Source organism: Panthera leo, chromosome B3 (assembly GCF_018350215.1).
Source record: "Panthera leo isolate Ple1 chromosome B3, P.leo_Ple1_pat1.1, whole genome shotgun sequence".
NCBI classification, from domain to species: domain Eukaryota; kingdom Metazoa; phylum Chordata; class Mammalia; order Carnivora; family Felidae; genus Panthera; species Panthera leo.
Window position 1 is genome coordinate 40963328 of NC_056684.1, and position 22129 is coordinate 40985456.

Sequence of the window (22129 nt, forward strand, 5' to 3'; positions counted from 1 at the left end):
CTCTGTGCTCTGTAGGCTTAAACAAAATGCTTAAAATCCTTAAGCTTTGGTTTCCCCATCAGTCAGCTGGAAAGAGTAAGCCCTGTCTGCCCTCAAAACTGCTGATGCCAGGTCCCTAAGATGTCAGAGAAAAGAAAAGCATGGCCATCTTGACACTGAGACTCACAGTTGCCTGGGACTGGAAGCTTTGTCAGATGTTTCCTGGCTCTCGCTAAGGGACCCAATGTCCCTGAGGCCCATAGTAGCTCCAAGCGACCAGTGTTAGAGATCGCCCTGAATGTGTTCACTCTGGCTTTGGGAGGCCTGGCTTCACTCCACTTGTGTCAACTCCTGTGTGTAGACAACTAGGAGCCAATATTTGGGGCATAAATAGCTGAAACTTTATTTAAAAAAATTTTTTTAACATTTATTCATTTTTGAGAGACACGGAGAAACAAAGCACAGCAGGGGTGGGGCAGAGAGAGAGAGGGAGACACAGAAGCCAAATCAGGCTCCAGGCTCTGAGCTGTTAGCACAGAGCCTGACACAGGGCTCCAACTCACGAACCATGAGATCATGACCTGAGCCGAAGTCGGACACTTAACCAACCGAGCCACCCAGGCACCCCTGAAACTTTAGAGTTAGTAGACAATGGAATATAAATTTGGTTCCACAAAGCCATCCTTGTCCAGCCTAGCCCAGGCCCCAGGGCCCCTCCTTCCCCAGAGCTCCCTCTGTACCTGTTATCTGTGCCTTTGGTCCTTGCCCTGCACAGGACCTGGCACAGACCAGACACTCAGGCAGCACTAAAGTGAATGAAGGATGAGGGGATGGAGACATACAGGAATATGTATCTGGTGATGTCTCTAAGGTGGTTGCCATAGAATGCTATTTAAGTGTTGGCATATCTATTCCTTGCTTGCTCTACTTGACTTTTTTTTTTGTCACTTAGGTTTATTTTGAAGACTGTCTCACTGAGGATTATTCTAGGAATGGAGTGGTTCAGATGTGATGCTATTTTTCTGAGGTTGAGGCAAATATCCCGAGAATTTCATCGTGTGTAACTCTTTTACCCCAGAGTCGCAAAGAGAGTACATCTTAAGTGTGGAGTATGGCATCGCTTATTAAGCCATTAAGCTGAACCTGCAAACTTTCTGAGTTCTGTTTTAGCAGTGGGTATTGTGAGCAAACGTGGGGGCACTTGTGAGAATGATAGAAGGGGAGTAGGAAGACGCCAGGAAGGGTGACCACTGGGCCGTCTCCAGGCCCTTAGAGCTGCCCACCCATCCTGACCACCTGAACTGAGATGGTGAACAGAAGGCTGCTTCCCTCCCCTGTGGAGTGGGCTGTCCTTGGAACGCTCAGAGAAGCTGGCTCAGGGCCACCTGCCACTCGCATGGACACCATTCCATGGCTACTGTATTGGTCTCCAGAATGAAGTATTTCTAGGCCCAAACCTGAGGGGCACTTAGCATATTCTTGACTTCTATAACTACTTAGTGGCTTTGTGGACAGTGAGCTGGGCACCTGAGCTGGCCATTAGCTCTGTGATGACCTCACGCTTGTCACTGACCTCTCCTGTGCCTCAGTTTTCTAACACTTTGCAATTCTCTGGTCCCATCAGCCCTCTCGCTGTGACCAACTCCCCCTTATGGTTATTAGCAGTGTTAGGCTGCCTCCACCCACCCCCGCCTCCTCCAGTATCCCACCAACCCAGCCAGCATATCCTCTGGCCTTGTCTTTACATTAAGTGTATCACTCTCGTATTTTCTCTGTCTCCTTACTGAGGACTTGCTTTGCTCAGGTCATTGAAATTTTATTTGTTGGGAGGAGGTTGGGGGCAAAGGTACAAACATGAGAATATAGAGATATCACAATTATAAATGGATGAATTTATACTTGTGTCCAGGTAAGACAGACTCAAATTGAATAACTGTTACCATTAATATTTTGGCCATACCAATATTTATGTTTTTCCTTGCTAATCTTTACATTATGTAGTATAAGCCTCTGGACATTGTGATTTTATCTAATGGATAGTGGACTCGGGTTCTCATAGAGACTTAAGAACAATGAAGCTGTGTCATCCTGATCAAATAGGAAACCGTTCAGGGCCTCAGTGTTCACATCTGTACACGGGGAATGACAATACTGGCATTCATTCCTAGTAAAGGCAAAGTACTCATATGAACAGAAGGAAGCCCAGTACCTGGCCCCTCTCCGCCACTCGTTACCTGGCAGGGGAGGATGCAGGCTGGTGATATAATTTGTCCTACTCTGGCGGAATATAGTGTGGCCTGGGGCTGACAAGTGGTCACTTCTTTGATGGACACAGTTACACCCTGATTGTGCTGGTCTGTGTCCCCACAGCGGCCAGTTTGCCATTGTGAAGAAGTGCCGAGAGAAGAGCACGGGGCTGGAGTACGCGGCCAAATTCATCAAAAAGCGGCAGAGCAGGGCCAGCCGGCGGGGCGTGTCCCGGGAGGAGATCGAGCGGGAGGTGAGCATCCTGCGGCAGGTGCTGCACCCCAACGTCATCACGCTGCATGACGTCTTTGAGAACCGAACCGACGTGGTGCTCATCCTCGAGCTGTGAGTGGGTGTTTGGGACCCATGGGGGGCAGCAGAGGCAGGTAGGGTGGTGGGTGCTTCAGCCACAGGTCCCAGAGGGCAGCGGCAACCAGACCTCATGAGCTTGGCCCAAAGAAGGTGAAGTCAATGGTGGGTGGTTTTCATTGGTTGCTGCCCCCTTCATCCTCCTTCTGAGCTTGGGCCAAAGGTGGGTGGGTTTGCCGAGCATCAGGGACAGAAGGCAAGGGTCTGGGTCTGGCTTTCATGGGACCCTGGGGATAAAAGGGAGGCAATGGCTGGCCCCTGGGTCGTTTCCTGGCGGAGGATGTGGGAGGATGGTGGGGGGTGGGGGGCGGTGTAAGAAGGTAGTATGAGGGGAGGAGAGGCTGTCCGGGAGGGGTCTTCTCTATGAGGAGGAGCGGAACAAATATCCTTCAGGCTCTGCAAAGCCCTTCCCCAGCCCTTTCTTGGGAAAAATTCCCACATTTGTGCTGTTTGATGCCTTCATTATCATAATAATAGCTATTATTTAGAGAGCCCTAGTATAAGGCAACCATTTGTCGATGCTTCTTGTTTGCCATCCTGTTCAGTCCTCACAAAGACTATTGAGGGAAGTGTCCTCCTAACACAGAGGAGTTACTTGGCATTCACTGTACTGAGCACTTCTGTTATCTTATTTAATCTTCATAAAAATCTTATCACACAGAAGCTCTTACTATCTCCATTTTACAGACAAGAACACTGAGAGGCCAGGTCTCTTATAAGACCCTAGAGCCAGGAAGAGGAGGGGCTTGAGTCCACACTGCTTGTGCAGACAGCTATGAGCATGAGGTGAGATGGCATTATGCTGGCCTAACTGGGCAAGACGTCATAGTCTGATGATGCCAAGACTCCAGGAATTGGCCACCTTGTGTCCCTCCTGGAGGTGTCTCCATGGAATGGGGAGATAGAGTTCTGGCAGACAACAGAGTTTGAGTTGGACTGTACAAGTCACAATGGCTGTGTGCAATCAAGCAGCACGACCTGGTGTTGGGAGTGTTCTGAGCCTCATGGGCATGTATGCATCTGCTGGTTGCAGAGGAGTGGTAGCATTTGTTTCAGAAATCCCTGACTTTGTGACCTTGGGCAAGACACCTCACTCCTCTGAGCTTCAGCTCCCATCTGTAAATGTGGCAGCCATCCTTAACCTGCCCACAAGTTGGGTGGACCACCTGACATTTGAAGTCATTCTAATTTGAGAACTAAGCCCTGACGTTACCAGGATATAGATTTATGTAGCAGATGGGCATTTGCATACTCTTGCATTGATGCTTAAATTATCCATCTCACTGTTTAAATGCATAGACTCGCCCGTGCTATTCCTTTCACTCCAGCGTCCTCCGGTCTCTCCCATAGACCTCTCAGCCACTTGGACTAGTTGGCGTATGCCGCTGCCTGACTCAGCAAGCCTGGGGGCGTCAGGTGCGGTCAGCCATGTGGACAGCCCAAGGTGTGGCATGCCGCAGGGCTAAGGGTCAACAGTTGGTACAGTGTTCCCAGCAGAGAGCGACAAGCTTACCCCCGCTGGGGAGGCTAGGCCACTGCTTTAAAAAAACTTTCCAGCAACTGAAAAGAAATCGCATTTACAATCCTACCATCCAAACATAGCTATTCATGTTTTTCTGTGGTTCCTCTCGGCCTTTATCTATTTGTATACAATCATTGTACTTGCACAATTTCTTGCTCTACTTTTCCCCTTCAGCATAATTTCACAAATAGTTTTTTTTTCTTTTAACTGACTGTATCATGTTTCATTGAATTACATACTCCTATATCCCTATCGTTGGACATTTCGTTTTGATTTTCCAGCTTTTAACCATTACACATTTCACTGCCAGAAAACAACTTCCTTCCCATAACTTCCCACTTTTCTTTTGAATTAATCCTTTCAGATCAATCCCCAGGAAGGGGATGACTAGGCTGACATTTGGAGGGCTCTTGATATCCTCACTTTCATGGGACGATGTTAACCTGTAGGACCTACAATATAGGAGCGGTTTCCAGTTTGCCCGCAGCCTTGTCAGCCCTGGGCCATTTGTTCCAAAACAGGATTCATTATTCATTTGTCTTTATGGTTATCAAATGATTTGTTGTTGTCATTTTTATTCTTATAAGATTAAAGTGTTTTATTCTTTAGTTGCTAGAGAAATTGCCTGCTTCTCCTGGTTTGCAGAACCCTAGGAGTTGGGGTCTGGGATGCTCTTGAGATGTCCCTGTTTCTCCCAGCAGGGCTCATGGTCAGCAACAGTTATGTGCCCTCTTCCAGTGAGTTGTCACCATCCCTACCATCGAGCTGTCGCACTGGTACTCCCACTGTGACTTGCTTGAGCTGCTGTGCTTGCTCAGTTCTGTCTATTCATAGTTTCTCTATCACCTCTTTTACTTTGAAGCTGTCTCACTGCTCTTGGGGTGCCTACCTATGGAGTGCTGGGGATTGCTAAGGCTAGCAATGGTGCTGGAACAATGTGTGACAAGGGTGTCCCAGGGAGGACCTCCCAAGAGAGAAGGGGTTTTCATGGGCTTTTGTGTTGGGATTTGGTGACCCCTGTTGGGCTGATCAGCAGCCTTTGACTGCCTGGTCCTCACGGTGCCCTAACAGGTTAGTGGGTTTGCCCAGTGTTTAAACATGACTATCAGTGCCCGCCTTGTTCAGTTGAAATTGCAGGTTTTGTGGATGGGTTTACCCCAATCCCATTGTCCCTCTCAGCAACTGCTGTCTGTTGCAGGGCTTGCTTTTGCTTTCTGCTAAAGTGACCAGTACTCAGAAGACATACCCAGCCCTGATTTAAGTCCCTTTAAACTGTCATCACTCCATCCATGACCTCCTTAGCAATAGCTGTCTCTGGTCAGGGCTGTTGAAAGCAGGGATGGGAAGGATTTGGTTTTGCCATATAAGTTGACTTTTGTATGGCATAAAGAATATTTTCAAAATCTCGGTAGATTAATTCATGTCATATGTGGAGCTTGCTCTGAAAATGTAAGTCAGCCCTGGGGGGGCGGGGGAGTTGGCAGGCCTCTTATCCAGGCCCCTGACCTCTCTGGAGCCTCCTGGGCTCCCTGCTAATGGAAAGCGATACCCGTGTGGTTGCATACCAGAGAATGGGTTGGCAGATCACCCCACGGGGTCAGCAGTGCTTTCCAGTGCCCTAACTTGAGTGTACCGTCTTGGGCCCAAGTGGTTCTGGCAGCATCCTTTCCAAATCACTATCTACACAGATCATTTCAGTACACATCCAAGAAAGCATCTGAAAAGGTTTTCTAGCAAGCAGACCAACCTGTGGGGAGGAAAGAGGCAAAGGTCAGCTTAGCAGGAAGGGGACTGATCCTGGGAATGCTGAGAGGAGAGGAGAAGAGACCCAGACTATTGCGTTTTGCTTTTCATCTTTAAGCTGAAGAGGTTTGGGATGTGAGAGGAGAGAAATTTGGGAGGAGATGGGGAATGGCTCTGGGGAAGAGAAACCCTTGGGAAAAACTATGTTAGAGGGAAAATGAACAAAACCTTGAGGAGAGCTGCCTGAGCACTGATGTGAGTGTCCGCAGCCTGAGTGTCCAGACTTGGACGTTTATCCCTGTGGGCTCATCAGCCTCCACCATTCCAAGACTCTGAGGAATATTCTAAGGGCCACCGTGGCTGGGATCCAAAGGAGACCATGTCTCACCCAGTCTCCTGCTCAGATCACACCTTCAAACAAAATGGCTGATTACTGTCCCCTAAAGTCCTCACCCAGCCTGGGCCTTCACATCAGTGGTGTTAGGTGACAGGACACATCCACGTTATCATGAGATTCTTTTACACTTACGCAGCATTCTATTTAAGGTAGGAAGGGTAGGGTGTGCCCGAGGCCACAGCCTCATAGGACCCAGCAGGGGCTAGAAGTATAGAAAACAAGGGCCAGGCTGGGTCCTGTGTTTCAGAGGGGCCCTGTGGATTTGAGCAGGTCTGGACAGGTCTCTTGCAGATGCTGAGCCTTCACTTTTATATGCTATAGAATATGCTATATCATGTTGATATTTTTAATGTTTTTTTTCCCCCTTTGTTCTTTTATCCACCCACCTTCTATTGAATGTCTTTGTTTCACAAGGTGCTGGGGAAGCAAAGATAACCTAGCTGGGGAGAGAGGCAGACAGGTAACAATAGCCCGGTGTGATGAGGACTCAAATGCAGCTCAACAGGGATGTCAGAGGCCTACCCAGGACTTGGGGTGGCCTTGAGCTTTCCTTTTTGCATCCATTCAAACTTTATAATGTGGAGACAATGTGGCAAGAGGAACACACAGTGGACTGGGGCTGAGAAGATCTGGCTGTGACTCCTGGTTCTGTGGCTTACTGTGCGACCTTGGGCAAGTCACTTGCTCTCTTGGGGGCCTCAGTTTCCTCATTTGAAAAGTCAGGCCAGAAGTTCTGTCTACCCTCAGGGTGCATATGAGTCTCAAGTGAGAGAATGCTTGGGAAGGCGCATTGCTCCGGTGGCCAGCTCCAAGTAAACTCGGAACCAAGCACCCTTCTGCCACTGCTATGCCTCATGACAGTATGGTGCATGGTATTTACTTCCGGGACTTTATCGAGGGTCTCATAGCACTTGTCCAACTCTACAGCCAGATCCCCCCTCCCAGGGGGCAGTGAGGCTGGGTTTTTTCCTCATTCCTGTTTTGGAAGAAGAAAAGCTCAGCCCTGGGACTCTCACGTGCCGCACCCCAAGGGGAAGGTTGGGTCTGTGTTAGGGAAGGATTGGGACCACTGTCCTGGCCCTTTGACCTGGGTCTGCAGAGCAGACTCAGAGTTTCCGCTTCAGCCGGTGAGAGGGGTTCAGGTTCCAGCACCTGCCAGGTAGGGGTGGGGCAGAGGATGGCCTCACCCATGAAACACATGGAAAAGTAGTGCACAAGCCTCGCTGCCAACACCAAGGCAGATGCTTTAGGCCACACCCAGCTGACTGAGTAGAGGGGCACTGCAGCTCGAGCAGATAGTATGCACCCCTGCACCTTCTCACCTCATTCCCTCTTCACCCCTTTACCACCACCCCGCCCCACTTTCTCTAAATATTTACTCAGCATCTGTCACGTGGTAGACACCAGCCCTGAGGATGAGGATCTGATTCATGGCTCCTGCCCTTGAGAAGCTCACACCCCAGCAGGAACAGAGGCTTCTGGCATTTGTCTGTCTACTAACGGGAGATATTTTCAACCCCATTTGACAGATGAGAGAAGACTGAGGTGGAGAGTGACTTGGTAGTCAGTGGCAGAACCAGCACGCCAGCAGGTCTGCAGCTCATCTCCGAAGCCGGCCAGCGCACAGGGACTTCTTGCCACATACATGCCCTGCGCTTGCCCCCATCTCTGTGCCTTTGCAGAGAGATGCCTGCCTGTTACACCTGTCTCATCCCCTTGCTCCCTGAGTCCAGACCCTACCCAAGCCTCCCTGCATTCCCAGCACCTTCTCCCACCACTTAAGCCTGCACTAACCATATGTGAGAAGCAGATAATAACATCATGGCAGAAGTCCCTGCTGATGGGACACAGTCAGGTGCTGGTCACTGTGCTGAGTGCCTTCCTTAATGCACCAACTTGTTTGCTCTTCAGAACAAGGTGAGCAGGTAGACGTTCCCATTACCCCCAGCTCCTGAGAGACCTTGCTGAGAGAGTTAGGGCGGCTTATCTCCCGTCACATGTTAGTCTGAGAAGACAGTGTTGGACTGTGGCTGGGGCCTGGACTCGGCCTTGACCGCATGCTGCCTTACTGGGAGGCCTTGTGTAGCTCCTTCGCTTCCTGTGGACCTTGGCTTTCTCATCTGTTATGAAAGAAATTCCAGGTGATCATGGTCTATGTGGGAGCGTGGCTGAGGGAGATCATGGAGTCTTCCCCCCAGAAGTTTCCTGTTCACTTATAGTGGATTTCAAACATATGTAAAAGGAGAGAGAATAATGTTGGAAAAACTAGGTCATTTGTCCCATTGATTGTCTCACAGTCTGGATTTGGCTTATTCCTGCCTCATGCCATTAGTTAACTTCTTCCTCTATGTCTTGTATTTCCTGTAAACTAATAGTTAGATCTAAATGAGATACCCTTTATATTGACACTGTTCGATAGAAATATAATATGAACCGTATATTCAATTTTAGATTTTCTAGTAGCTGCATTAAATAAGAAGTGAGAAGAAATAGGTGAATTAATTTTAATATTTTTATTCAATCCAATATGTACAAAATATTATCATTTTAACATGTAATCGATATAAAAATCATTAATGAGATATTTTACATTCTTTTTTCCGTATTCCATCTTCAAAACCCAATGTGTATCTTACACTTACAGCACATTTAGTTCATTCTCAGTGCAGTGGTTAGCATGAAATACAATCCTACCAAAACAACAAAGCTGTGTTTACGGGAAAATATTTCACACCATTTCAGTTTTTGAATTAAAATGACTTCAAATGAAATAAAATTTAAAGTTCAGTTCCTGGTTGCACTAGCCGTATTTCAAATGCTCAGTAGCCACGTGTGACTAGTGGCTGCTATATTGGACGGTGTTCATAGAGGGCATTTCCATCACTGCAGAAAGTTCTGTTGGGTAGCACTGAACAAGAGGCTTAAGCAGATGTAGGTGTCATAAGTGTTGCTGTGTACTTACTGTTGTACCTCATTGTGTCCAGTTGTTCTGTTTTTCAGGATGCTGAGATTGATTAGTGTGTCCATGGGTGCTTCTGGGCATTTTTAAAGAAAGGAGAAAAGGAAATTTTGGTGCCGTTTAGGGTGAACTAGGTGGCAGGGAGTGAGTGATTCCCCAAAGTGGGACAGAGGCCATTCTAGCCATATAAGCATCATCTGAGGACACTTAGTATGATATAGTGGTTGAAAGTCATTCTTCCTGGGTTTGAATCCTGACTGCCACTTACTAGCTCTATGACCTTAGGCAAGTCACTTAACCTCACGGAGCCTCTGTTCCTTCAACTGGGAAATAGGAAAATACTAGTACTTAGCTCACAAGGTATTATGATGGTTAAATGAGATAATGTGCATAAAGCACACATTATGCACAGAGTAAGTAGTCAATGAATATTAATTACTAGTATTATGTTATTGTAAAAATATGGGTTCCAAAGCTTTGGGGCTAGAGAATCTGATTTGGTAGGATCTGTGGTAGGGCCTGGGATCTGCATTTTGAACAAGTCTCCAGGTGATCCCCCTGGCCCAGATCCCTCCCCGAGATTTTTCCCTGGGATGAGCCTTGGCTCTGACCCAGCCCCCGAGAAGCACATCCTGGCTGAATACCCCAGCGTCTGTCAGAGGACAGATAAGCCCGGTAGGATTGCCAGATTTAGCAAATAAAAATCCCGTATTGTATCTGGCAACCCTAAATCTCTAATCCAGCTAAAACTGTAAACTAGCATTTATAGGAGAGGTTGTTCTGCTCCGTGGGTCTCCATTCCTGCCATATCTACCATAAGGTGCAAGAGTGTGGAGTGTGAGGACAAAAGTAGCACTTTTGGGTTTCTAGATAGGTCTTTACGTTTCAGTTAGGGACCATGTCTAGATTTTCGACTCTGAAGAGGCCATCTTTTATAAAATCCAAGAAGGAGCTTTAGGAGCCATCTTACTCCCATCTGCTCATTCTGCAGATGGGGAAACTGATGTCTGACTGGAGAGGGGGAGAGGAGTTGTCCAAGGTCAGTGGCAGGGCTGGACTGGAACCTAGGTGTCCAGCTGCTGGCCCAGCATATGTCCTTCTCTGTCATCCCACAGTACTTGTTTCTGTCCTCTGCTACCTCAGTCGTGGTGGGGGAGAGGTAACACCTAGGGTAACCAGAGGCCCTTCTGGTAACACCCTAAAAGTGGCTCATACCCTTGTGATCCAAAGGGAAGAACACAGCGAATAGAAGAAACAGCAGTCCCTGGTGCTGGCTGGACAAAGCCCCAGAGACGGGTGAGGGGATCCTGCCATACGTCCAGATGGTGGGGGTCAGGTTCAGGAGCTGCACCCTTTGGCCTGGCTCCCTGACACACAGGTCTGACTGGGCCTGGGCCCCACCCCACACCGGTGTCTTGCAGAGTGTCGGGAGGAGAGCTCTTCGACTTCCTGGCCCAGAAGGAGTCGCTGAGTGAGGAGGAGGCTACCAGCTTCATCAAGCAGATCCTGGACGGTGTGAACTACCTTCATGCCAAGAAAATTGCTCACTTTGATCTCAAGGTCAGTGAGGGGGTGAGGGAGGAGAATCATTTTAGGAAGAAGGAGCCCAGTCCCTTCTGATGTCACTGCCGGGAAGGGCTCAGTGCCCGTTTGGCCCTCGTCCCTTCTCTTGCTGTGGAAAACTCTGAGCTCCTAGGAAAGAAATGATGCCAAAGAAGTGTCCCTTTCCTCACTTTCATTTCACCTATCAGGCTTTCTGCACATAGAGACTGACTGCAAGAAGCTTCTTATTCAGACCACAGGTACCTTATCTCTCTCAGGGAGCAGGTGGGGTGCAGTTTTTAAATACTAGACCAACAACAGGAAACTTGAAACCAAACACATTTCACAAGACTGGACTCTTCAGTAACTGAGAACTAACTCATGAGCAGGCAGAAGTAGAAGCGTTCAGGCAAGGACTACTGAGGTTGGCTGGCCCTACAGGCCCTGCGCAGCACAGCCTTCAGCGGCCCTGGGCCAGAGGTCATCAGTCTTGGAGCTCAGGGGCCTCTGGCTGCCCTCCCTGTTCCCATCCCCTACTGTGACCACAAAACTGCTTCCAGGGGCTGCTCATCATTTGTGGTAACTGGTATTCAGGGTCAAGAAAGTTCACTGTGACCACATAGGACCTCATAAAGCAAGAGTGTGGTCAAGTAGAAGGAGCAGTTCCCATAGTAACTGAACTCAGTCTAGTAGACTGATGAGCCTTTACAGACACCCAAAGCTTAAAGATCCTCTAACCTGTGATCAGAGGGACCTATTTCCCAGGGTGAAAACCCACTCATGTTTCTGTCCAGAAATTCCTGTTGTGTTTCAAGCATTGTGCCAGGCACCTAGGTATTGCTACAGATACAAAAATCAACTGGGCCCTGTCTGGGCTTAGTTCCTCTTTTCTAGGAAACTTAGTACAGGAGACAGAAAAGAAAGATCAACAATAGAAGGAAGTATAGGGGAGCTGCAATAGAAGGAAGTATAGGGGAGTTAGGGAGCTGAAAGAAGAGGGCATCTAAGTCAGACTGCATTATCTGAGAGGGCTTCCTGGAAGAGGTGTTATTTGAGTTGAATTTTGAAGGACTGGCAGGGGTTTCAAAGGAGAAGAGTCTTCTAAGGAAGAGAGAACGACAGTGTACATGGTCCTGAAATAGCACAATGCATTCAGGGAAATACAGGCAAAGGGTGAATGTTCCAAATGGCTGGAGAATAAGCCAGGAAGAGAGCAGAAGGCAGACACAGGGTTTGAGAGCTAAGCCAAAGAGATCGAACTTTACCCTGAGGGATATAGGGGCCAGGTGATCAGGGAGGTGAGGCCAGCAGATGTGTGTTTTGGAAAAATCCCTCCAGCTGGAAGGATGGATAGAATGGGGAACACCTGGAGGCGGGGGTAGGTGCCATCTGGGAAGCTAGTGCAGTAATCAGGTGAGATGTGGGAAGTGCAAAACTAATGTAAGGAGGGGACAGATTGAAGACCAATTACAGAGGTTGGTCTGAGGATTGATCAGGTGCCTAATTAGCTGTGGGGGATGAGGAAGACGGCAGAGTTCAGGATGACACCCAAGTTCTGACTTGGGAGGACTGGCCCAGAGAGGGCATGGCATACCTACGGTCTCACAGTGACTGCCTCAGGCAATGGGTTCAGTTCTTGCCATGGACCCCCACCCCAGCTCTTACCCTGCCCTGTGGGGTGACCTGCCGCGATTCCCCTCGGTGGGGTCCTTACTTCTCTGCTGATTGCCGCGGTATTTTGAATTCCTCCAACAGAAGACACCTTGCAGTGTTTTACACAAGAATCAGGGGTAAAACTTGGAGTCACCGAGGAGGGTGTGGGCTAAGGGGGACTTTGGAGCTCAGAGTGGTAATACACTAAGCAGGCAACAGTCTACCCGGACTGTATTTGTGTCTCTTTCCTGGCAGTACTGTGGACAATTAACTTGCTGTTTTCTGTGTCTTTACTGGCTCCAGGAGACCGACCTCAAAATGGGCTCCTTTGTCTTTTCTCTATGGGGTCTGGTAGAGGTAGGAGGTGTTGTAATCCCACAGGCTCCGTGACTAAAGCGGGTCCACGTTGTTTAGTTTGCTTGTGTGGCTGCTCGCTGTGGTGTGGGGAGTGCTGGCTTGGAGGTGGCCAGGTCGGGGTTTCATCTTCATCCTACTGTGTACCAGGATACAACCGAACCTCAGTCTTTTGGCTTCAATGCAAATAATAATCCCTACTTGGTGCGGTTGTTAAGGGTTAGAGAAGCAGCATTACCTGCTGTGTACCAGACAGTGCTCTGTAATAATACCTGCTATTGTTATTTCCCCTCCCAGAATAGAGGAAAAGGAAACACAACTCTTGTTACAGTATGTTGGGCCCGCCAGCCTAGAAAAACAAAACTGCTAGTGCAATTCTCGATTAGCCAGCAGAGCTGAGATTCGTTGCTACTGGGGCAGGTCTGGCTCCTGGGCTCAGGGTCGATGCTTTCCTCGGCCTGGAGATGGTCACTGGGATTCCCCCGGTTGCGTGTAGGGTGATTCTGTTAACCCCCGTCTCGGCCTCCTGTTCTTAGAATTGTGCACACTGTGAGCCTTCTGACCCTCCCTCCCCATCTGTGAGTCCCTTGGCCCAGGCTCAGCTGAGCAACTTCAGGAAGTGATGAGTAGCTGGATTACCTCATGATTGGGTAGACACTTCCTGGAGCCAGAATGTGGGTAGGCATGCCCCCGGTTGGAACTTAACACCAGCTGGAGGGGCTCATGTAGAAAGCCCAGCTGGTAGCTTAGAGGGGACTTCTTGATTCCATGTTGTTTCCAACCACATAAAATTCATTTTACACGAATACAGTTTTCTCCCTGATTTTCACTCCCTGTGAGGTGCCTCTGCTTTTCTCAACTCTTATATTCTGTTACTCCTCACCAAGTGAGTCAGGCTAGCCTTGCTGCCCCATGGACACAGCCGCTGTGTTGTCTCCATGCCCCTACCCATGACCTGTTCTCCATGCTCATCTTCCAGGAGCAGGTAATGGAGGACAGTGAGCTCTCACCTGTCTTTGGAGTATGAACTTCTCCTGGATCCTCCCATGATAAGCTCCTCCTATGTTCAGTCACTGTGCTAGAGAGGTGAAGCCCTGTCCCTGCTTAACACATGCTCCCAGCCTTGTGGCAGAGAGCAGATAAATGGACAGATTAATGTATGATAAGCAGTCTTGGTAAAAACAAATCATGGCATGCTGTTGCCCAGAAATCTATGTTGGGTCCTTGTCATCTGTAGGATAAATAAACCTGTTCAGCATGGCATTCGGACCTTTCTTATCCTGTCTTAGTCCTGATTCTGGTCTCATCCACCTTTCCCCACTCCAAAACACTAGCCCCAGGCAACAAGATGACAGATACATGTTCTGGCCTCTCTCCTTCTATGTTCATGCTGTTCCCATCCAGGAAGCTGTTGCTCTTCCTTTCTCTGTCCGTGGACTTCCTTCCTGTTCATCCTTCTAGGCCCAGCAGAAACATCATTTCCTCTAGGAAGCCTTTCCCTTCCCTACTACGTCCCAAAGCATAACTAAGAATGAACTTGCCTTTATGCTTCCATTGCCCTTTGTACAGTCTGAGAATGTCTATTGCTGTTGGTCACTCTTCTGCTTGTATCTAGCACTGTGCTTGGCACATGACACATTACTCAGTGTTGAATGAATGAGTAAATGAATGAATGAAATGACTTAGTAAGACCAGATGCATGCATGGATGGCAAAGACCCTTTGATGTCACCTGGGAAATGCAAAAGAGTTTGCGGGCAGAAGTCAGTGCAATGATGTGAACATTTATTGGGGGGCTATAGTATGCCCAGGAGTAGAGTGGCAAACATCAATGTGATATGGTACCTGCCTTCCACGGGCAGGAGATGGCCATGGTGAGACTTGGTGGGGAGGCCACCTGAAATGAAAGCTAACCATGACTCTTGCCAACAAATGCCCACTACCAAGGGGTAAGCGTTCCACCTCAGCAGAGGGAATACCAGGCCAGTGTGTGCTGTAAATTCACCATAGAAAGGCTGATTGAGGTGGGTAGGTAGGAGTGGTAAAGGTAGATGATGTTGCCTGTATTTACATGGTTGGAAGGGACATTGGGGCTGCCTGCCCTTCAGTCACAGGGAGCACCCAGTGTGCCTTCAGACATGCCTTTTGTGGGACAGATTAGCAGGAAATGGGGGTCAGTACCACCTAGGAACCTTACCCTGGCGTGTGATCCCTACACAAACAAAGGCCTTGTCGAGGGTAGTTTTGTGTTTGTATTTGGGAATTTCCCTTCTGAGTTTTGGTATTTCTCCCCTACATCCTAATCCAACTTGAGGATTCAAAAATGGAAGGTCGGCCTCAGGTCTGACTAGTATTTTAAGCAAAAAGAACAAGTCATGAGGATTGAAAAAAATTATATGCAAACCAGGAATCCTCATGGGGCTTTTTGGCTTATATAACTACTAGAAAGGAAGAGTGAATTTCTGAACAAGTACTCCAAAATTCCAAATTCCTCTATGCCCTGATCATCTTTTGAGCTGTTTTTATGTTCATGATGTGAGGGGGTTTGCTTGTCAAGCTTTCATAGGAATGATATCAATAGTACTTTAAATGTATATGGAACTTTCTATAATACAGCATGCTTACACGTTTGTTCTCTCATGTGATCCTCATGGCCACCCATTGAGGTCTAGGTATTGTCACTTTTCTACACACAAGGCAATTGACATTCAGAGAGGCTAAGTAACTTGTCCAAGATCACACAGGTTTTTTTTTTTTATGTTTATTTATTTATTTTGAGAGAGAGAGAGTGAGCATGAGCAGGGAGGGGCAGTGAGACAGAGGGAGAGAGAGAGAGAATCCCTAGCAGGGTCTGCATCCTCAGTGCAGAGCCAGATGCAGAGCTCGATCTCACAATTGTGAGATCATGACCTGAGCTGAAATCAGGAGATGGGTACTCAACTGAGTCACCCGGGCACTCCAAGATCACATAGGTATTAAGTGAGATAGCTGGAGCTTGAACTTAGCCAGTGAGGAAACACTAAGCCAAACTGGGTATTACCAGCTTTTTCAGTCACCAAATTGTGACAGTGTAGACTTCTTACTTCCTTGGTCCATGCCTCTTATATTTAATTAATCCAAGGGTCTGAACCGTGTCATACATTTATCCTTTACATGGTTAATTTCTCATCTGGTTACATTGTTTTTTCTTTCTAATATCCTCGTAATTTTTAAAAAGTGCATATTTTATTAACTGCTATAAAATGTGCATGCATTTGAAAGTAGAACTTATAAGAAGGAGATTGTTTCCATAGTAAAATCTGGTGGCATGAAGTGAAGGTAAGACATGGCAGAGATTTAACTTAGGATAGGGTGAAATTGTGACAGTGAAGGCCAGACCAAAGAGTCTGTATAGGCAGTCACAGCCATGGAAGGCTTTTCCCCTCAAATGTTTTCATTACGAAAACATTTCAAAACATTTAAAGAAATTGCAAGAATACAGGGGACACCATTACACCTTCCCCCTAGATTCAACACGTGGCCACATTTGCTTTACCTCTTTCTCTCTTTAAAAAAGAATAAAAAGGGGCGCCTGAGTGGCTCAGTCGATTGAGCGTCCAACTTTGGCTCAGGTCATGATCTTGAAGTTCATGGGTTCGAGCCCCGTGTCGGGCTCTGTGCTGACAGCTCAGAGCCTGGAGCCTGCTTTGGATTCTGTGTCTCCCTCTCTCTCTGCCCCTCCCCCACCCCTGCTCGGTCTCTCTCTCTCAAAATTAAATAACATTTAGAAAATTATAAAAAAAAAGAAAGAAAAAACTTTTTACTTATATGAAAGTATTTTATATCTGTATATCTACACACAGACATGTACACATGTGTACATATTGTATATATACATACATGTGATCTTTAGAATTAAAATCATTTTAAGTACAAATTAAAATAAAAACATGTATGTGATTTAAAAATTTTGTGGCATAATTTGAGAGAAGATTATAGCCATCCTGACACTTCATGCTCGGCACTTCTGTAGGCTTCTCCTGAGACTGAGGTTGGTCTCCTACAGTACATCATACTTAAGAAAATGAGCAAGCATTGGCGGAAGACCTTTAATGGGTGGATAAACAAGATTCTATTTCTGATATTGAAAGAAAATTCTGGCAGGGCAGAGAGAGTATGCCAGTTGGAGGCGGTGATAAGAATATGGGAAAGAGATGAGCCAAAGGTACCCCTTAGCATCTTTTAACATTTTTATTTAAATCCAAGTTAGTTAACATATAATGTAATAATGATTTCAGGAATAGAATTTAGTGACTCATCACTTATATATAACACCCAGTGCTCATCACAAGTGTCGTCCTTAATGTCCCTTGTCCAGTTAGCCTATCGCCCCACCCAGCACCCCTCCAGCAACCCTCAGTTTGTTCTCTGTACTTAAGAGCATTTTTCAAGTGAAGGATGATCTTTTATGCTATTATAAAAAGTAATAACTCATAGAAAATGTAGAAACTTACACGGAAGTTACCCACAGACTTTCCACTCCAAAGCAACTATTATTATCACTTGGTGTGTTTTCTTCAGCTTTTTATGAACAGGTGTGTGTGTGTGTGTGTGTGTGGGTGGGTGGGTGGGTGGGTGGGTTAGGGTACTTGTAACTATATTGCTTTTACAGTTTTCTTTTGTGCTTTTTTTTTTTAACTTTACATATTAACCCCAGCAGCCCACATGGCTGCTTGTATTTTATTTTGCTGTAGAAACTTTTATACAAGTATTTTCTGATTTCCTTACCCCCTCAGGGTATTCTGAGAGGTGGACCCTGCTTCCTGTTTCTCAGATGCAAAGTTTAGCTTGTGCCCTCTTCATCTCCGCCCCATGCATAAGACTGTGAGCCCGAAGCCCTAGAAATACATGCTGTTTGCTTTATCAACTACTGCAAGGCCACCCTAGGGCAACCTGAGGAGAAGTGACCCTCAGAATGCTGAACTTCTAAATAGTGGAGGGAAGGAATAAAATGTGCCCAAATGTAAGCTATAGACAGCCATTATTAAAAGAATTGAAATATAGATGCTTTGAAATGGGAAGCATTAAACCAACCAGGTGACTCTTACAAGATACAGCAGGAGGCCACGTGGTGAAGTAGAAAGAGGAGAGGATTGGGGGTTGAGCCTGCATTTGAGTCTCAACCTCTGCTGTGTGACATTGGGAGTTCACCTCTCTGACATTTCCTGGCCTTGAAAGTGGAGATAATATTGCCTCTTCTTCCTGTCCCATGGGGGTGGAGCAAAGGACCAGGGAGGTATCAGTATTAATGAGAGGGCTTGCAAATTCTAACACTTCCTGCAAATATTGGTTGTCAGTTTTAACTGGTCTTATTAGGCCACATTTCTCCCTATTCCTCTCCCTATTCCTCTCCCTATTCCTCCCTATTCCTCCAGAGGGATTCAGAAGGGAAGATGGGCATGGAAACATCCAAAGGGGGAATGAATAAGGTAGCACTTTCCAGCCAGCTGGCCGGGAAGATTTCAAGGGTGGCAGGACATTGTGTAAGACTGATAGGAAACCAGAAATGCAAATTGCCTTTGCATTCACTGTTAGGTGCTTAAAGGCCTCCTGGGGCTTCTAGCTGCCCATGCCCTCCACTGGGGACCCCTCCCTAGGCCTGGCCTCCAGTGAGGTATCATGTGTTCAAACAGTTACTTCTAGGTTCCATTCACAGCTCCACTGTCAGTCCTCTCACCGCCTCTGATCTCAGTAGGAGTGAAAGAATCTGATTCTGGAAGCAATGAAAATAGTAGAAAGAAAGGAACCTTAGCACTAAGAAGACCTGGGCTTGAATTTTTTTTAAGTTTATTTATTTATTTTGAGAGAAAGAGAGAGAACATGGGAGGGGCAAAGAGAGAGGGAGAGAGAGAGAATCCCAAGCAGGCTTGCACTGTCAGCACAGAGCCTGATGCAGGGCTAGAACTCATGGACCATGAGATCATGACCTGAGCCCAAACCAAGGGTCTGATGCTTAATTGACTGAGCCACCCAGGTGCCCCAACCTGGGCTTAAATTATAAGCCCGGCTCCACAACTTAGTTGTTTGGCCTCAAAAAAGTTACTTAACTTCTCTGTTCCTTAGTTCCTCATCTAGAAAACACAGACAGTACCCTCCTGTGTGAGGTTCTTTGCAGTGGTATTCTGGGAACAGCCAGATCTCCAGAAAACAAGTGTATGTGCATACACACACACAAATTTATCCTGAATTTTATGATACAAAGATTTACAACACAACTTATAAACAATAAAGTAAATAATACTTTTTATTGTAAATTCCAGAGAGCAAGTTGTTTCTCATAGCACATTTTCTTCGGTTTTTTGCCAAACCCTTGTATCCATAGCCAATCTATGGCTGCAGGTGACACCTGAGTGTAGTTCTGACCAGAATGTTGGTTGATATTTTTGTCTACATTAACAAGTGAGATAAAAACCAAACAATGAAGACATGCGTTGGAACTTTACTCGTTTGTCAATGACACGAATGACTTCTTTGCTGAACTGGATAATAGTTTCTGAATATCAGAAAAAATGTATTTCCTCGGTTTCTGTGCTATTCACAAAGTGACGGCTACCAACACGGCACCCTTTTAAGTTTAATCTGCATTATTAAGTGATCTTCTCCAGCGCTTCTTAAGTCTAGGATCAAGAAGACCACAAACGAGGTCCTGATCGGAGCATCTGCCAGTTTCCATGGTATCAGTACACCCACCATGGCCAATTTCAAGGAAGCAGCGTGCAGTCGCACACCATTAATTAGTATTTCCCCAACACAGAGATAGAGGGCAGAAATCACCTCAAGAGCATCGAGACTATTAAAACATAATTGACAAAATTAGGAACCAATGAGTTTTAAGGATTGTTTTTAAGATAGCCTATTTAACTGTAAGTTTATATAACTTAATTTTAATATGAAAATAATACAGTTACATAGCTCTCTTTAACAACCAGCTCACAAAATTCCTTCAAATTTAACAATTGGCTGTAATGAGCCAGTGGGCACCCCCCCAGCACCCCCCTGGGTCTCAGAGACTTTGCAGGTGAAAGCATTTTGTGAGCAGGTTTCGTGCTCTATGCAGGCTGACTGTTGTCAGGGGTGTAGTAATAATAATGGCAGCCAACATTTCCTGAGCACCTCGGAGACACGCAGGCTCTTCTCTGAGTGCTTTGCTTGCATTCGCTCTTTTTATCCACGCAGCCACACTGTGAGGGAGGTTCTGGGTCATGCCCATTTTATAGAAAGAGGAGGTTGCTCGAGAGCTCCTTGGGCTTTATTGTGTCTCAGAACCTCTTAACATATTAGTATTCCCATTTTTCAGATGAGGAGCCAAGGCTCAGAGGGGTGACTGACTTGGCAAGGGTCACACAGCTAGCACAGGGCAGAGTGGGATTCAAACTTGTGTCTGTCAGGTGACTGGGCCCTCGTCGGCACTGGTTTCCCAAACATGACACTGTCCTCTTCAGACTTGCTTAGAGAGCTTGCTTTCCAAAACCAGCACTAGAGCCTCACTCCTGGTGAGTTGATTTCTGTCGGTTCGGTAGCATTAGCACGGTCTCCAGAGGATTACAAGGGGCAACTAGCTCAGACGCGGACCCCCAAAGCACAGCTTGGGGGCTCAGAATGTCTTGATCCAAGCCCAGATTCCTCACTGATGAGATGGGGCACCAGCCATCCACAGCTGGGTGGCTTTGAGGATCTAATAAGGTGATGTGCGGGGAAAGCTCACCACAAATGCTAGTTTGGCACAGACCACAGATCCAACATTGCTGATTGGCCCAAAGCCGAAAGCCAGTGGTCCTGGAATGCCTTTGAAAGTGAATTTTTGTTTCTGCCCCTGCTGCTAGAGCCTAGAGACAGAGTAGGTAGGTAGAGTAGGTTTTCTCCTCTGCTTTACTGAATAGGGCAGTGGGAGGTCAGAACCATGTAACAGCCTTCCCCAGAGGAGGAGGCCATGAGCAAGTGGCCAGAAGCTGTGGCTTAACAAATCCAAGTGCAACCCAGTTGGGGCCCTTCCCTAAGCCACAGCTGTGGGTTTTCTGGGAAAAACATGGAACCGGGGCAGGAAGCTGCTGAGGCACCAGGGCCAAGATGGATGTGCCCACTTTGCCAGCAAGCAGGAGTGACCCCAGCAGGCACCCTTGCATCAACTAGAGGAAGGGAGGGGACATGAGAGAAGGGAGAGCCCACAGGATCTGGAGTCAGCCAGAACTTGAACCCTAGCTGCACTACTTATTACTGAGGCACCTTGGGAAAGCACTTAACCTCTCTGAGCCTCTGTTTCTTCATCTGTAAAATGGGGGTGATGATGGTACCTGCCTCAGAGAGTGAGAATCAAGTTAAGTGTGAATGCTTCGTAAACTAAATGCTATAGGTTGTGCTTTTAGGACCGTAGAAAGAGCATGAGAAGCCCGCCTGCTCTCTGCAAGTGGGCAGTCTTGTTGGGGAGGCAGGACTAACAATCAGGGTCTTGGCAAAATCGTTGGTACTGCAGGGTGAGGCTGCTGCACAAGTGTGGAGCCAGGACAAGGAAGGAGAGCTGGGCTGGGTATTCAGATGATACTTCCTGAGATAGGAATTTTGGCTGGGCCTGGAAGAGATAGAATTTTGGCTGGGCCTGGAAGGATGGGTAGGAGTTCAGTAAGCAGGTGAAAAAGACTCTCATTCTGAGAAGGAGACACATGATCAAGGAAATAATCATAGAGATGATGCTGGGGCACCTGGAAGGCTCACTCGGTTGAGCATCTGACTTCGGCTCATGTCATGATCTCACGGTTCGTTGGTTTGAGCCCTGCATCAGGCTCTGTGCTGACAGCTCGGAGCCTGGAGCCTGCTTCGGATTCTGTGTCTCCCTCTCTCTCTCTGCCCCTCCCCTGCCCACGCTCTGTCTCTCAAAAATGAATAAACATTAAAAAAAAAAAAGATGATGCTAACAGTTATAGGTCACGTTTTATGCTCTGTTTGATCCTCTTGGTAACCCTCATGAGGTAGGTTTTATTATCTAATTTATTACTGCTTATTTAAGGTGAGAAACCTGTGGCTGACAGGCTAAGGAACTTGCCAGTGTCACACTGCTGGTAAATGGCAAAACTGGGATTCAAATCCAGGTTCTAAGGCTCTTAGCTGTGATCTTTCTTGATTCCCTAAAAGCAGAATGAGCAAAAGACGCATATGTGGTTTGTCCATTTGTCCAGCAGACAATGCCTGAGCACTTACTACAATAGCAGCCACTCTTGGGTGCTAGGGGTGGCAATGGCAGGCGAGGCCCCCATCCGCCTTGTGGGGCTTCAGGATAGAGGAGGGAGGACACATAAGGAATTACAGTGCCGTTGGTTCTCTGCCAGAGGCAT

At 47.1% G+C, this 22129-nt stretch overlaps 1 protein-coding gene across 3 annotated transcripts in view; it reads left to right on the forward strand.

Annotated features, from left to right (window-relative positions):
- The window catches only part of DAPK2 (death associated protein kinase 2), a 120713-nt gene that overhangs the window by 62743 nt on the left and 35841 nt on the right, over positions 1-22129 (forward strand). For 2 of the 3 annotated variants that reach the window (XM_042941768.1, XM_042941769.1), the window contains exons 3-4: positions 2350-2571; positions 10638-10776. In XM_042941768.1, coding sequence (XP_042797702.1) covers positions 2350-2571; positions 10638-10776 — 361 coding nt within the window. Of the gene's footprint in view, positions 1-2349; positions 2572-3339; positions 3382-10637; positions 10777-22129 lie in introns of those variants that run through there. The other variant, XM_042941770.1, reaches the window with a different exon arrangement.